We start from the raw sequence: 14,181 nt of genomic DNA, 5'->3' as shown, positions 1-14,181 counted from the left end.
AACCACTAAATGGTTATCAGAAAAATGTTTTTTTATAATATTCTCATTTAGAATAAAACAATCATGTGCTTTAAACTGCATAAATATTGAAAGATAATTAGCCAATTAGTAGCGCATATAGGGCTAAACTATACAATATATATTGCCAGTTTTTGATTTATGCGTTCTACTTTAATGTGATGGTAATTATATTCGGTATAGAAGTATATACCCATTATACACCAACTAATCGATGAACATGAATAAAAAACCGCCCATTTGTAACTAGACTAGTTTGCACACATAGGACATTCTCATTAATCTTATAATACGTAATATATTGCTCTTTCCTCTCTTAATAATAACAATCGAAATTCGATTACTAAGCTGCAATATTTTCATACGTTTTCAGGTACGCAATCATTGAACAAGATAGCTATCTACATGTAAAATACATTTCCCTTTTTAAATTTTTGATATAATCCACTTCCGGTATTTTATCGTGCTAAAAAATATGATCACTGAAAGCGATTGGAATTCATTGGCAGATTCATCGACGTCGGTGTAGTCAACTCTAATCTAATGCCCTTGAACCATGATCTCATATTGAGGGAACGCGATTTCAGAACCACCATACGGTATGTAACACACACTGTGTGAGGGTTGTACTTTGCCGATTGTCACAGTGCCTTCGTGTTCTACACGTCCGACGAAAAGTGGTTCTCCGCTTTCTGTTTCACCAGCTGGAATCGCGTTGCGAGGAATGTTGTTATCGCTTACTTGCACCCATGCAGGATTACAACCACAGAGAACCTAGATCAAAAATTAATCGACAAATTGTAATTGTTTTTGAACTATAACTATTTTTAAAAGAATAACAAAATGGTACTAATTAATACGAGATAAACTGCTTTATCATTTTACCTCGTAATCACTCTTTGCATGCTCGCCACCACCCCAAGCTACGTAGCAGACACTGTCTCCTGGCTTTACTTTGCCAGGCAGAAGGGCACCTTCGTGATAAGCTCTGCCTACGTACAGGGGTTCACCGTCTTTTCCCCCTTCTACTGCACCTGGAGGAAGTATTCCACCTGCTGCTCCACACCAGCAAATGTCTCCAATATCTAATACTCCTTCCACCGGTGGAGATGGGGCTGATGGGTTCACATCTACAAACAGGTGTCATTAAAACATGTTAGCCACAGATGGTCACAAATTACTTCCTTTGTTATTTTTTGTATGAGATTAATTGAGGATGTCAGGCAACGCTACCCAACTCTTATTTGTGCGAAAAGCAGGTTTCTCTTACTTTACCTTCATTACATATGCTAAATACAAACACCTGTCACATTTTATGTTGAACAGCACTTATACAAAGCACAAAAAAAGAATCCTTTTAAAAAAGCAAACTATAAAAACTCTGGAAATATGCTTTCTAATACATCTAATTAATGCAATATTTCATGCCTCGTATACTTGAAAGAAGTATACGAAATAGGACATTTATGACTTTGTTATTGTTTACAGTAATGATACATTTAGAAAACGATTAATGTATACAAAATAACGACGATAAGAATAATTATGATTTCCTTTCGGAGCGAGTTTTCATGGGGTTTCGACAGAATTGTATTAATAACGATATCAATCATGGGATGAATCACGTCACAACTGATATTTAAAATCAATGAAGAATGTTATAATACAGTGAAAACCAATCAGACGAAGGTATGTGAAGAATGATGGGTGTGCAAGAGAAAACGATACGATGACCTCGGCATACTTGCTACTATTATACTCTGATGTAATAACGTGACTTATACACTGTGCAGATATACACTTGTATGTACATCACCATGATTATATTTAATCAAACTAATCTCTTACACACACGGAAAATGAAGATTATTACTTTTTCAGAAATTATGATTGTCCTCTTGTGGGTGTAAATGTTTAATACGTGTATTGCACATTGAAAACCTTCGACTATTGATGCATGTAAGGAGTAAGAGGACATTTTAACATTTGACGTATTCGATGCAACTAGCAATGGACCTCCTCATGGGGTATACGCATAACACGCAATGAACATGTTAATACTTTAACGACCGGACACGACAATTGGTGTGCTAACTGAACTAAGCATTTTCAATCAAGAACACCAATGTCCATATACTCACAAATGACGTACGAGGTAAAGTTAAGTTTCAATCCATTTTTATGCCACGCTTGACGCTTTAAAAATATAATTTACAATAATAAATAGGCTAACGATTATTATAATCTTTTAAAATCTATATGCTAATATTCCATTTACTCAGAGTGAATATTCTAATAGCGAATTATTGTTTATTATGGGCAAGACCGATCGGTAAAGTGTTAATTCTGATATTGGCACCCAAGCGAGAACAATTTGATCGTTTAACGATCCTAAGATCCGTTGTAGAGGAAGCAAAAAATAGAGAGTGCATCGTGAAAGAAAAGGATAATTGGGTAAGATTTCATGACAAGCAATTAGCGATTCAAGTTACCATTTAGCTCTAAAATTCCCAATAACATAATACGAATACAAAAAACAAAATATTCTCGTACAATACATATTTCTCTAAATATCTAGAGCTTGTAAACCGTATCCTTTTAATAAATATCAAAATATTCAAACACAAGTTTCAACACCCACAAGCGACCCAATAGTTGATCGTCTCTATTATCAAAGATATCAAGTTGAAATGAAGGAAACGAAAAAAAAAAAGAAACATAAATTGAATAGACAAATTACTTTTATGATTGGGAGTCGGGTGGAGTGGATTCTGTGCGGTTTGAAGTTTCCATTTGCCGGTTGCTCCCCAACCGGTGCGCACACCAAAGTAGCTTATGCCGATCGGATTAGGATCCTGCCATTCCACGATCATAGAACCGCTAAGACCACCGGTTCGGACCGTGATACGACCATCAAGCCAACAAATCGCGAACTTCTTCATTTCGTACTCGTTCAGCAGATTCGGCGTGTTCACATGCACCTGTCGGTGCAAAAGTTAATTTTTCAATACCCGAAAAAACGGGATCTTGTTAAATTAACCCGAAACTTAAACTTCAATCAATTCAAATTCTGCTTGTATTCTACTAAATTTATATCTGATATTCTATGCGTTTGGTATTTTTATAGTATTAATTCTAGTATACGATGCAAATATATTTTTAACTTTAACTGATAAAAAGCATAAATAAGAAAGACAAATGAAGTAAAATAAAGAGAAAATCTATTAAACCTAATGGTCTTTCGTACTTAATTGTTTTATCGAGTAGAAGGTTGAAGGAACGATATAATCAAATGGACAATTTTGAATTTGGTCGACTTCGAACCTTATCAGGCTGTTTACGGTTGTATCTGATGGCGGATGCTGTGTTTTCCCAGCCCCCGAGTATGATTTCGTACATTGGGCTCGAATCGCCTTTTTTGTTGGTCAAAGCGATGTGCGCATTGCTCTTAGCCTTCACTTCGATGAGTATCGAACCGCTTCTTACATTGTGAAACTTGTAGACTAACTCATTTAGCGTGAACAGACGGTCGCGTCCTTATGGGAAAAAAAAAATTTCATTTCAAATCAAGATTTGAAATTGAATCTTTAATTTTTTTCATTTATGTCCATTATAGTTTTTATATAAATCAGTAACAAATATAGCAGATGGAATGTGTTGGAACCTTTTGTACCTTTATAGTGATTTTACCCTAAGGATATTCAATTGATAAAGTTTCAGTCGTTTCGATTGTAAGTCTGAAAGCTCGAGTGCTTCTAGTTATACTAAAGCAAGATATAAGCGTGACTACGTGTGATCTACATTTTCTTTCTCGTGCATGTGTCCTTTTTATTAAACGGTGTCCAATTATACAAATATTTCAATATGTAATGTAGATATTTATATTGAAGGTATGGAACAGTCGAGGAGCACAAAATAATGCTGGAAGGTAATTTTAATTCGACACCATTCAAGATAAAGGGGAAACGTGCTAGGACCAAACATATTTCAGCAGAAAAGCTAAACGTCTAAAAGAACACGAATGCAGATACTGTTTCTTGGCAGGCTTCGTATACTTTACGTACAGTGATCTTGACCACCTACACATATGGCTGTATGGACGTTGATGCGTTAGTAGAGTCCGTCCAAAATCCAATAAAATACCAGCAAGAAAATTGTATTAATAAATTGAGAACGGTAATCTAAATACTTTCCTCGAACATGCTTTGGTAAAAGTTGCAATAATATGCGAATATTTCTCTGAGCGAAAAATAATTACAGTCTGCGATTTACAGTTGTATTAAATAAAATTTACAAAGGCCATTAGTTCTAAAAAATAAAAATCAGCGCGCCTATGGTACAACTCCATAAAAACCATTTCTGAATGTCAACTATGATAAATGTCGAGCCTAAACTTAATTAATGACAAGAATGTTTAAGAATACGAAGCACAAAAAGAAAAGAAAATAACTTTACCTTCGATTAACCATTCACCGTTAGCGCCCCAACCGGTGCATACTCCAAAGTAACCGATTCCAAACGGTTCTGGATCGACATAAGTTAGGAATGCACTTGGTTCACCTTCTTTACCAACTGATAAAACACCATCACCCCACCTGAAAAGTTTGCATAACAAGAACATTATTATAATTTCATAAGATATATTAGAAACAGTCATTGGAGCAAATTAAAAGTTTAACAAAAAAAATAAAAAAGATATAGAGAATTTTATTGTCAATTTGAATACCATTGCTCTTACTTGGTGATTAAAACAAATAATCTACCTGATCCAGAAACCACGCATTTCATCGCCACTCAGGATACCAGGAGTATCTAGCTCGGCAACATCAGGCTTTACTCTATTTTTACGGATTACGGACTTGCTGTTACTCCAACCACCAAGGAAAACCTGAAATGTTAATGCACGCAATGTATTAAAATTTGGTTTATTTATTTAAATAATTATTTAATAAATTAAATAATTTCTACCTCATACATAGGTTCTCCCTCTTGGGGGCCTGTCGTAAGAGCGATATGAGCATCATTTGAAGTTTTCACGCGAAATTGGAGCTGCCCACTTGCAACGGGATAGAAATTGTATTCCAATTTGTTCTCAGTAGAAAGTGCTATAAAATGGAACAAAACAAATTTTTAGTTATATATCCAGAATATTTAAATTTCAATTAATAGTGTTTATTAGTATTAATTATCATCATTGTACAATTCCTAAGCATTTATTAATCTTTAATGGTAATCAAAGATGACACTAATGAAATTTAACTTGGAGAACGCTAGATATTTTTAATTGGATTAAATATTTTTAAAATTAGACACAAAAGAATAAAGAATATTTATTTAGTTCTTCAATAGTGAAGAAAAGTAGAATTCTGAACGTCCAGACATTTGGACGCCAGGCGTCTTCCCATACAGACGCCGGTGTGACGAACAAAAGTAGGGCAATGCAGGACTCACATCGATCAATATATCGTGTTCGTAATTGCTAAGTCTAGATCACGTCGTCACGCATTCCTTGACTACAAATCTTTTCCAACAATCTCGACCCAATCATCAAATGTCATTTATGGCATACGATTTAATTAAAATTCACACGATTTAAAAAATTAAATTTCTGATATTTTGAAATATAATTTAGTGCAATCCTGGTCGTTATGAATGAGGCATTCGTCCTGTTTAAAGGTATCACTCGAATGCAGTACCAGCTGTAAACGATTTTATCATAAGGTTATAAATTCAACCTGTTCCTGACTTACCAAATTATGCAGAAATGTCATAACGAATGTGTTCATGTCTTAAATCGGTAAATTTTATTATCTTATTTTTAAAGAGTTTATATTATATAAATTTTCATGAAAATTGCATTCGTTTTTAATGAACTGTATCAAGCGATATATCTTCCACCTTAAAAAGTGGAGTTTATTTTTAAAAATGGCGTATAATTTGCTAAAAAAATTGATTTTCGATGTAAAAATTCAATTTTCATGAATTATTTATCGAATGTATTTTTTTTAGTTTTTTAAAAATATTTTATGTTTATCGAGAATTTGATTTATTATCTTGAAAATTTACCTGGTAATTCAAGCAACGATAGCAACTGGGAGCCGAAGTATGTGAAAATTAACGCTAATGCGATCGTCTCCATCATAAGATTCCGCAAAAGCACAGACCCAGAAAGCAGGCATATTCTACATTTATTAGAATCCATCAGCTTTAGCTTTTTTTAATTACCGCACTCAAAATTCTAAATTTCGTAACCTATCTCGATCGTTAGTTATTAACAATAGAAACTGTCACTACGGAAAAATTATTAGCTACAACTATTATGATCTAGTTGAATACTATACTAAATGCAGTTCCATTAGTTTATATTAGTTTATTTATAGATTTTCTATTATTTCGAATTCGAATTTAAATTTGAATATCAAGCATTAGCTCACGTGACACTATTACTGCGCATACAGTTTACATTAAATGCACACTATAGTACATTTTCTTAACAGTCGTGAATTGTCCATTCGGAAAAATAGAATTTTATAGACTACTTACTATGGTGATGATCCACGGACGAAATGGTCGTTGTTACACCTACTATTCATCGAAATGTTCTATAATACGCATACGATGAGATTTTGCTGGATGAACGCAACGCTTATAAATAGTGGCTTGTCTCACGAAAGCTGTGTTCGGTGCTGACATCATCGTGTCATCGTTAACGAAGAAGAAATCGTCGGTAATTTAAATCCCATCAATTTTTATATATTATTGAGTAGGCACTTGCATTCTCTTTTTAAACAATAATTTATATCTCGTATCTTACATTTATCGAAATCCAAAACCACGATTTAGTTTTTTTATTAATAGCCTCTTAAATGACTGTAAAGGAATTCAATCGATAAGACGATTAAAAATAATAGAAAGTTCCGTTACACTAAGCGAGAACGTCATTAAACTGATGTCATTAGTATTTCAATACCAGTTACTTCACGTTTTGCCCTGGTGATTCAAAGTGATCGACGTGGTAAACTTTCATGTCGAGATTAAACAATCACAGTGCCACCTTCATATTAACAAATGAATCAATAGATCGCAATATATGGACATTTCATATCCTTAGAACGTTCTAATTATGTACCATTGGAAATATGTTTTAAAGGACATATTTTCCTTCCTTGTGACTATTTTTTATTTGTAATATTTATTTATATCTGCCACTAATAACGTTAAAAAACTAGATTCAAGAAAATGTCGTATATACATACATATAATTATCTTTATTATAAAACTATACTACGTGAAACATTTTTCCAATTTTTCTCTTTTTCTTGTGTAAATATCGATATACATTCAATTTCATACAATTAGTTCCAGAATGTTCATTTTATGCGTGAAGTTAATTAAGCCATATATGCTATACCAGACGTGTTATGCCCGCAATTAGCATAATAATGCAAAAATTAGAGCCAATGAGTCAATTTCCATTGCGCAATGATCCCCAGTCGGTTCCATCGTTTCACCGTTTACCATATATTCTAGTACTTCTAATGTTTCATTAACGTGAAGATATAACCTACTTTAATGTAAAAGAACTCATTCATCTACTTTTATAATTTTACTTAACTACATTTTATTAGAATTACAAATTATTCATATGTGATAAATTCAAATTAATCAATTGTGAATGCATGGTTGCCAATAGCTAGGCGATCATATATCTAGCAAAACCTACTAATCATTCGAGTTTCACTGTCACTGACCTCGCATGGCAACTCTGTTCCTTTTACCAGCAAGGTGGATCGTACTAACCAACGTTGAGAACATATATCCAGCATTAAAATTTAAAATGAATTAAACTAACAAAAATGAACAACAAAATTCCAAATATTTATTAATTGACATGTACTTATTTTATACTCGAGAAAATTTATATAATAAATTTCCTTTTCCTTCTTTCTGGAAAAGAAACTTATTTACGAAAACAATATTTAAATGCGAAGTATTATATAAACTATAAAATAATATGTTAAAATAACTGTAGCAATTTCTGATGGCATGAGGTTAAAATTCAAATCACTACAACTAGAAAACAGGATCCCAGAAAACAAGCGAGTTCTCACAAGAAATAGTAGAAGTGCGAGTTGCGAAACAATCTGGAAGTCGTTACACAAGAAATCCTCTAAGAGATGACGTGATACCGGAATCACAAAAATTAAGACTATACTACAGGATAGATCACCACATTATGTATAAAAATAGAGGACACGCGACAGTACTGCCATGTCATTTAAATTACATGACAATTTTTTAGAAGAACAAAAAGTTTATGTCCTCAATTATGCTTAAAATTTCAAAGTAATAAAATATTCTTTTACAAGAATTTACGAAACTCAAGAAAACTAGGTTAACCGAGAAAAACTTGTTTCTTTAGTGGCAGTGGCACAAAGTTGTAACAATTTGTAAAATCATATTACAACTAAGAAAGTTAACCGGCCGGCTTGTCAAACCGGCACGACCGCACCCGTATACTATATTTAGCTAGATACTAGAAAAAACTACGTACTAAAGTATTCTCACGTAAACACATACCAATTCTTTAGCAATTCTTATAAGTCGGTACACAATACGTTGTTAGACATGATAAAATAAGCTATTTCGATTAATGTTCTCAGCAGTTAAATATTTCGTGCCATTAAAGTAGAAATATTATTTTTTTATCTAGCGTTCTCTAGATTTTATTTCATTCTTTTATGTCGAGTTTAAGGAGGGTATTAGAAAAATGATACTTCTGTGATAAAGGCAAAATATAAAAGTAATTTACAATTAGAAATAAATCATAGAAAGGAATCTTGATTTTGAGTTACACGTAAATTTTTTTTAAGAATTATCATGGGTATTAAAAATGAATAATTGTTACTGAATAGATTACGAATAATCTAAAGCTGATTAGGTGAACTTTAGTAATATTTTATGTACGTAAAAATAAAATGTACAAACACAGAAATTTGATATTTCATGAAGCACTACCTTTTGTACAATAATTACTACGCACTGAAAAATAGGCATATTTAGAAAACACTATAAGATGTTTCGATTGTATAATTTAAATATAAAACGATTCATAAATATACTTTTATAAATAATATAAATTAATATATTTAAAACTAAATACTCATATACACGTGGCTATGATTTGATAATAATTAGCTTAGAAAAATGTTTATTTGTAGTACTTTCATGCATATTTATATATGTATATAACAAATAAAATTTATATTTTCATTGCTTTTTACATTGTTTGTATTATATTTGTATTATATTGTATTTTACTTCTATCGTAAAATGATACTTTGGAATATTAATGAACATTAAGTATACAAATTTTTATACTAATGTGTCAGTAACTAATTTATTATACTTATTTATGTAAAAAAATTATGATAATAATTCAGTAGTTCATAAGTTCAAAAAACTATTAATATAAAGATATACTTACATATAGCCATGATACCCTAAGCGACGACAAGAAAAATTCTCGCGACACGTAAAAAATAAAGCATACACTTCGAAGGTTGAATTCAAACTGCGACAAAACGCGTCGGTGTGGCACTCTCAGAAGACAATCTGCCTGCGCGTGCGCGTTATATGTTCTTCGAACATAAAGTTTTAAGCAGAAATTTGCAAGAGATAATGAAACGTATGTAATGAGTCACAATATTAGCTAAATTTAAAACTTTTATGATACGTAAAAATATATATTTTTTATCTACACCTAAAACACATAAAAAGTCTTTAAGTTGGACTCAGTTTTTATATATTTGGATTTTAGTAATTTTGAAATTTTTTAAATAATAGTGCAATACATAAAATAATTACGATATTTATATACTATGTTATAAACAGCTAATTTGGCATAACTTGATATAATAATTCCATTTTAAATCATTATATTAGCAGATGTAAATCATTATAAATAATTTATACAGTTATGACATCAATGGATCATTTTTTAAATTATAAAATTACTTCGAAAATAATTATTGTGATATATTGTAGTTCATGACATTCATAACATTACTATAATCACATTTAGAACACTAATGATGTCATTGTTATAAGTACTTATATTACCAGTAAAGACTTATATGTAATATTTTGCTTTTACAGTAATAATATATAACGTTGAGCAAATGGAATTACGTTTATGTAATTTTTTAATGAATAGCAATATTTTTAACAGAATTAATTTTAACTATGCATAGCTTTGTAATAAATGTAATTTCATACACTCACAGTTTCGATGACCTCGTTAAGTAATAATACGTTGCTACATAATAACGATTCCAATTAATCATTCTGAATACGTAGGCAGCTTAAAACATGCAGTAGATCATATTACTGTGCAAGATTATCCATAAGATTATTCGAGACACGCTTTTGTATTTTTCATGTATAATAAGTATTGAACAGTAATTATTCGTATATTTATTTAATAAATTTAATAATTAATGAATTTCTTAATGTCTTCAAGATTGATTACTGATTTCTAACTATGATTATTTTATAATAATATAGAAAATTAGTAATAATTACATTTTTTGAATTTTATTTATTATCCATAAGTATTGAAATTAATTACGAATATACAAAAGTAAAAAATTAAATGGTGAAAATGTATTATTTATTTATACATGGGAAATATAGTTTTTGTTAAATATATAATGAATTAACACTGTAAGAAAATACTTAGGAAGTAAAAACTTGCTTATTTATAAAGAAAACATTAGGAAAAATATATCTTCAAGCTTTTTCAATACCAGCTAATTCCTTGATTTTAGTTATTAAATGGTCATTGTATAATTTATAATCCACTGGGGATACACTAATACACGTTGCTTTTAATCTGTTCTCATCCTGTAAATAATTCAACATGTTAATAATTATAACAATATTAAAATTTTTTACTACATTAAGTTAACATACTCTGAACATTTCTAGTTTCACTCTTATCTTAAATATGAAACTTTTAAATGTTGCATCGCCAAATTTTTCAAGGTAGGCATCATTATCATTTTCTTTTAATTCTCCAAGTTCTTGAGCTGTAATACCTAATACTTTCTCTGCTTCTTCACTAAATGCTGTAACCCATTGTTGATCTGTCCAATCTGCTAAGTTCATCTACAAAAACGTTAAATATTGATAAATTTAATTCATATTTAAACAAGCAAACAAAATCTTAATTTACACTTACACTCGCAAGTAAACGATATCTGTAATTGGGGTATTCTTTGTTACATTTTTCACATCTATACATATCATTTGCTTGATCTACCAACTACAAAATATAGTCTTTTAATTAACTATTTTGTCTTATACTTATAAAGTACAAGATAACAATTACCTTCTTTTTACAACTTTCAGTAGGACAAGATTTGTATAAAGCGTTCTCAATACGAAACATATTAAGTGTTGCCTTTACGGTATATATTTCAGGACCTTTAAATCCCAATTCCATATCCCTCACATCCTTAAATGTGATCCATGGTCCATTCCCTCCACCTGCACTTCCAAGTCCCCTTGAAAGTAACTTAGTTTCTTCATTACGACCAATCTTGTTAAACCAACCTCGTAATCTATATTAAAATAAAAAAATAGTATTATTATAGAACAGGAATTGTTTAATGACAATACAGTTGTCCCTCATATTGTCTGTCAATATGAAATATTTTCAAAAGATCGATTCTAAAAATCAAAATAAATATTAAAGTTCGTATACAAAAATGTCAATTACAGCTCACTTATTAAGTTATAAACGATTTAAGTTTATGTCAGATGAAGAGAAATGAAAATACATAGTATACATTTTAATACATTTTAATCATGTATAAACTGTGTACTTTGAAAGACAACAGTATTATTTTCAGATATATACTAATAACTTCTATACCTATGTGCTGCTGGAATATCTGGATCAATTTGAAGAACTGTTGAACTAAGAGTAGATAAATTCTTTCCTCCATTAAATTCACCAACGCGTGCCCCCTTTAAAGCTAATACTGGATTATTACTTGCATCGAATTCTTCAGCTTGTGATCCCCATATTGTAAGAGTCACCTATAACTCATTTAATTTATTATCATAACATTGAATTATAACAAATTCTTTAGTCTTTTTTTTAGGTACTTCTAAATAATTGTTTTAAATTTTTACCATAGTGTTACTTTCATCAACAATATTAAGATCCCTCTTTTTCATTTCCCTTCCAGTATTTCGTGATGTTAGAATTTGCAAATCACCAGAAGATTTTACAATACCTAATATATCTGTAATAAATAAATAATACTATGATTAATATAATATACAAATCATATATATTTCAATTTAATATTTACCCATTATATCATTCCTTTCCTTTTTCTCTATATCATTTATAGGTACAAAATCAAATTGGAGAGATGGAATATCACTTTCATTATCATGGCAAGGAATAACTTCTGAATCACCAGTTAAAGTCATTTCATAATCATTTTTCAAATTATTAAATTGTTTATTTGCTGTTTTTAAGGTTGCTCTAGAAATGTAGTAAACTTTTCCCATCTATAAAATTTAATATTATGATTTAGATAGTAAATACAAATGATAATTTACAATAATGATTACCTCAATCATATCATAAAATTTATCACACTGATCTTTAAATGCTGTACATCTAATTTCTCCACTTTCGTCTACAAGATTCATAAAAAATAATTTTCCTTCACCACGTGAATTACTCCATGTTCTGATAGCAGATTTACTGACAACTCGGGCTTTTATTACCCATCTAAACAAATTTTTACTCAAAGGATCATAAAATTATAATACTAAACTAAAACTACATTAAACATACCTATTTTGATAAGGACTCAATGCAACAATAGGAGTTGTTGATATATCACTAGTTGAAGGTTGTTGCATACTAAGCTTTGAAATTGAATTATCTGAAAGATAAAATATTATAATAATATATAATAAATATAATTTATCATAATTCAATGTCTGGTTCATATTACTCTGGTTTTGAGGAGAAGGTTCAACAGATTGTGCAGATTGTGGTGGTTTAGCATCAGCATCAGCTTCAACATTTGTTGGATTTCCAATTTTATGTCCAACTTCATTACCAGGAACTTTTAAATCAATATTTAGTATTACCATTACTCGTCTGAAATGAACAGAATGTAACGTTTCTTTTTACTTTGAAATTATATCAAGTACAAAGATATTACATAATTATTACCTACTTTTGTTTACCTGCGTTATTTACCATGCTTATAGCATATCTATTTATTTGACAAATAGAAAATTCTGTTAGAATGTTATCTGTTATCATTGAATTTAACTGAGTAGCCAACATTGTAAATGAATTTACTCGTTTTCCATCAGATACAAGAAGCCTATAACGTTCTCCACTACTTGAGCTAGATAACTTTTTATGACCCTGTGAAACAATAATTTTAGTACATGTTGAACATTAAAAGTTCACAAAATTAAATGTCTTCAATTATGTTGTTGTATAAAAATACAAGATATTTTATTTAAAAATCAAATCAAACAAAATACATAAATTATTTACCAATATTTGCAATACCGGTTTATCGACGTCAATGCCATTTGTAATTTTCTAAAAATCAAAAAAAGGTTAAATATTCAAATTTTAAAACAATAATTAAATATAAATTATAAAATATAAATATATTTGTTTTCCGCTTAGCCGGTCTTTGCCGAATCAAACTCTAGCCGAATAAATGATTAGCCGGTTAATATAATTTCATGCATCATTTATGATTTATAAATTATTACTAAAAAACAATTAACATATGTATAATTACAAAATTCAGTACTTAAATATTTAGTATTAATAGGAAAAAAATTAATCAAAGAAAAATAATTTAATGAATATGTTTATTTTTTTTTCTGATTAATTAAAGCAAGACCGGATAATTATAAATCAATTGTATTATGTTGACACTTACGTCCAATGCTCCTTCTGTAAGCGAATACATTTTGTACAACAATGTTAAACAATTTCCAAATTTTAACTGAATTTCTTAGAATGAAACTGTATTCCGTTTTACACACAATGTCAACCTAGATATATAAAACTAAAATGATGATAAAACGTGTTTAATATTT

At 30.1% G+C, this 14,181-nt stretch overlaps 2 protein-coding genes across 6 annotated transcripts; both read right to left on the bottom strand.

The window, feature by feature from the left end:
* Positions 1 to 76: 76 nt before the first annotated feature.
* Positions 77 to 9,603, bottom strand: LOC108548956 (uncharacterized). Of its 5 annotated transcripts, XM_017902114.1 has the most exons (9): positions 6,562 to 6,863; positions 6,085 to 6,200; positions 4,987 to 5,123; positions 4,782 to 4,906; positions 4,474 to 4,613; positions 3,343 to 3,554; positions 2,759 to 2,999; positions 904 to 1,148; positions 78 to 792 (listed from the first exon to the last, which is right to left on the bottom strand). In XM_017902114.1, the coding sequence occupies exons 2-9, from the start codon at positions 6,158 to 6,160 to the stop codon at positions 559 to 561; spliced, it is 1,410 nt and encodes a 469-aa protein (XP_017757603.1). In that variant the 5' UTR covers positions 6,161 to 6,200; positions 6,562 to 6,863; the 3' UTR covers positions 78 to 558. The 5 variants fall into 5 exon arrangements, with proteins under 5 accessions (XP_017757602.1, XP_017757603.1, XP_017757605.1 ...); XM_017902113.1 differs by lacking the exon at positions 6,562 to 6,863 and having other exon boundaries at positions 77 to 792; positions 6,085 to 6,220; XM_017902116.1 differs by lacking the exons at positions 2,759 to 2,999; positions 3,343 to 3,554 and adding an exon at positions 4,083 to 4,109 and having other exon boundaries at positions 6,562 to 6,855.
* A 1,206-nt stretch (positions 9,604 to 10,809) lies between these two features.
* Positions 10,810 to 14,070, bottom strand: RpA-70 (replication protein A 70). Its single transcript, XM_017901990.1, has 13 exons — positions 14,022 to 14,070; positions 13,622 to 13,669; positions 13,290 to 13,486; positions 13,062 to 13,210; positions 12,899 to 12,989; positions 12,670 to 12,832; positions 12,402 to 12,606; positions 12,220 to 12,332; positions 11,957 to 12,123; positions 11,411 to 11,642; positions 11,261 to 11,344; positions 10,993 to 11,187; positions 10,810 to 10,923 (listed from the first exon to the last, which is right to left on the bottom strand). The coding sequence occupies exons 1-13, from the start codon at positions 14,049 to 14,051 to the stop codon at positions 10,810 to 10,812; spliced, it is 1,788 nt and encodes a 595-aa protein (XP_017757479.1). The 5' UTR covers positions 14,052 to 14,070.
* Positions 14,071 to 14,181: the final 111 nt, after the last annotated feature.

The sequence above is a fragment of the Eufriesea mexicana genome, unplaced genomic scaffold, assembly GCF_001483705.2.
Source record: "Eufriesea mexicana isolate 0111107269 unplaced genomic scaffold, ASM148370v2 scaffold1653, whole genome shotgun sequence".
Classification (NCBI taxonomy): Eukaryota; Metazoa; Arthropoda; class Insecta; order Hymenoptera; family Apidae; genus Eufriesea; species Eufriesea mexicana.
The sequence above is the reverse complement of the archived record's forward strand: the minus strand, read 5'-3'. Positions and strand labels throughout refer to the sequence as shown.

Bases quoted from the DNA above. Each gene is read 5' to 3' on its own strand.
- LOC108548956 (XM_017902113.1), bottom strand. From the start codon at position 6,220: ATGGATTCTAATAAATGTAGAATATGCCTGCTTTCTGGGTCTGTGCTT. The intron at 3,555-4,473 runs GTAAAGTTATTT...TTTTCCCATAAG, and splicing joins CGGTGAATGGTTAATCGAAG to GACGCGACCGTCTGTTCACG. The intron at 1,149-2,758 runs GTAATTTGTCTA...ACCTGTTTGTAG, and splicing joins CCCGACTCCCAATCATAAAA to ATGTGAACCCATCAGCCCCA.
- RpA-70 (XM_017901990.1), bottom strand. From the start codon at position 14,051: ATGTATTCGCTTACAGAAGGAGCATTGGAC. The intron at 13,487-13,621 runs GTAAATAATTTA...ATTGTTTCACAG, and splicing joins AACCGGTATTGCAAATATTG to GGTCATAAAAAGTTATCTAG. The intron at 12,833-12,898 runs GTATGTTTAATG...AAATTTGTTTAG, and splicing joins TTGAGTCCTTATCAAAATAG to ATGGGTAATAAAAGCCCGAG.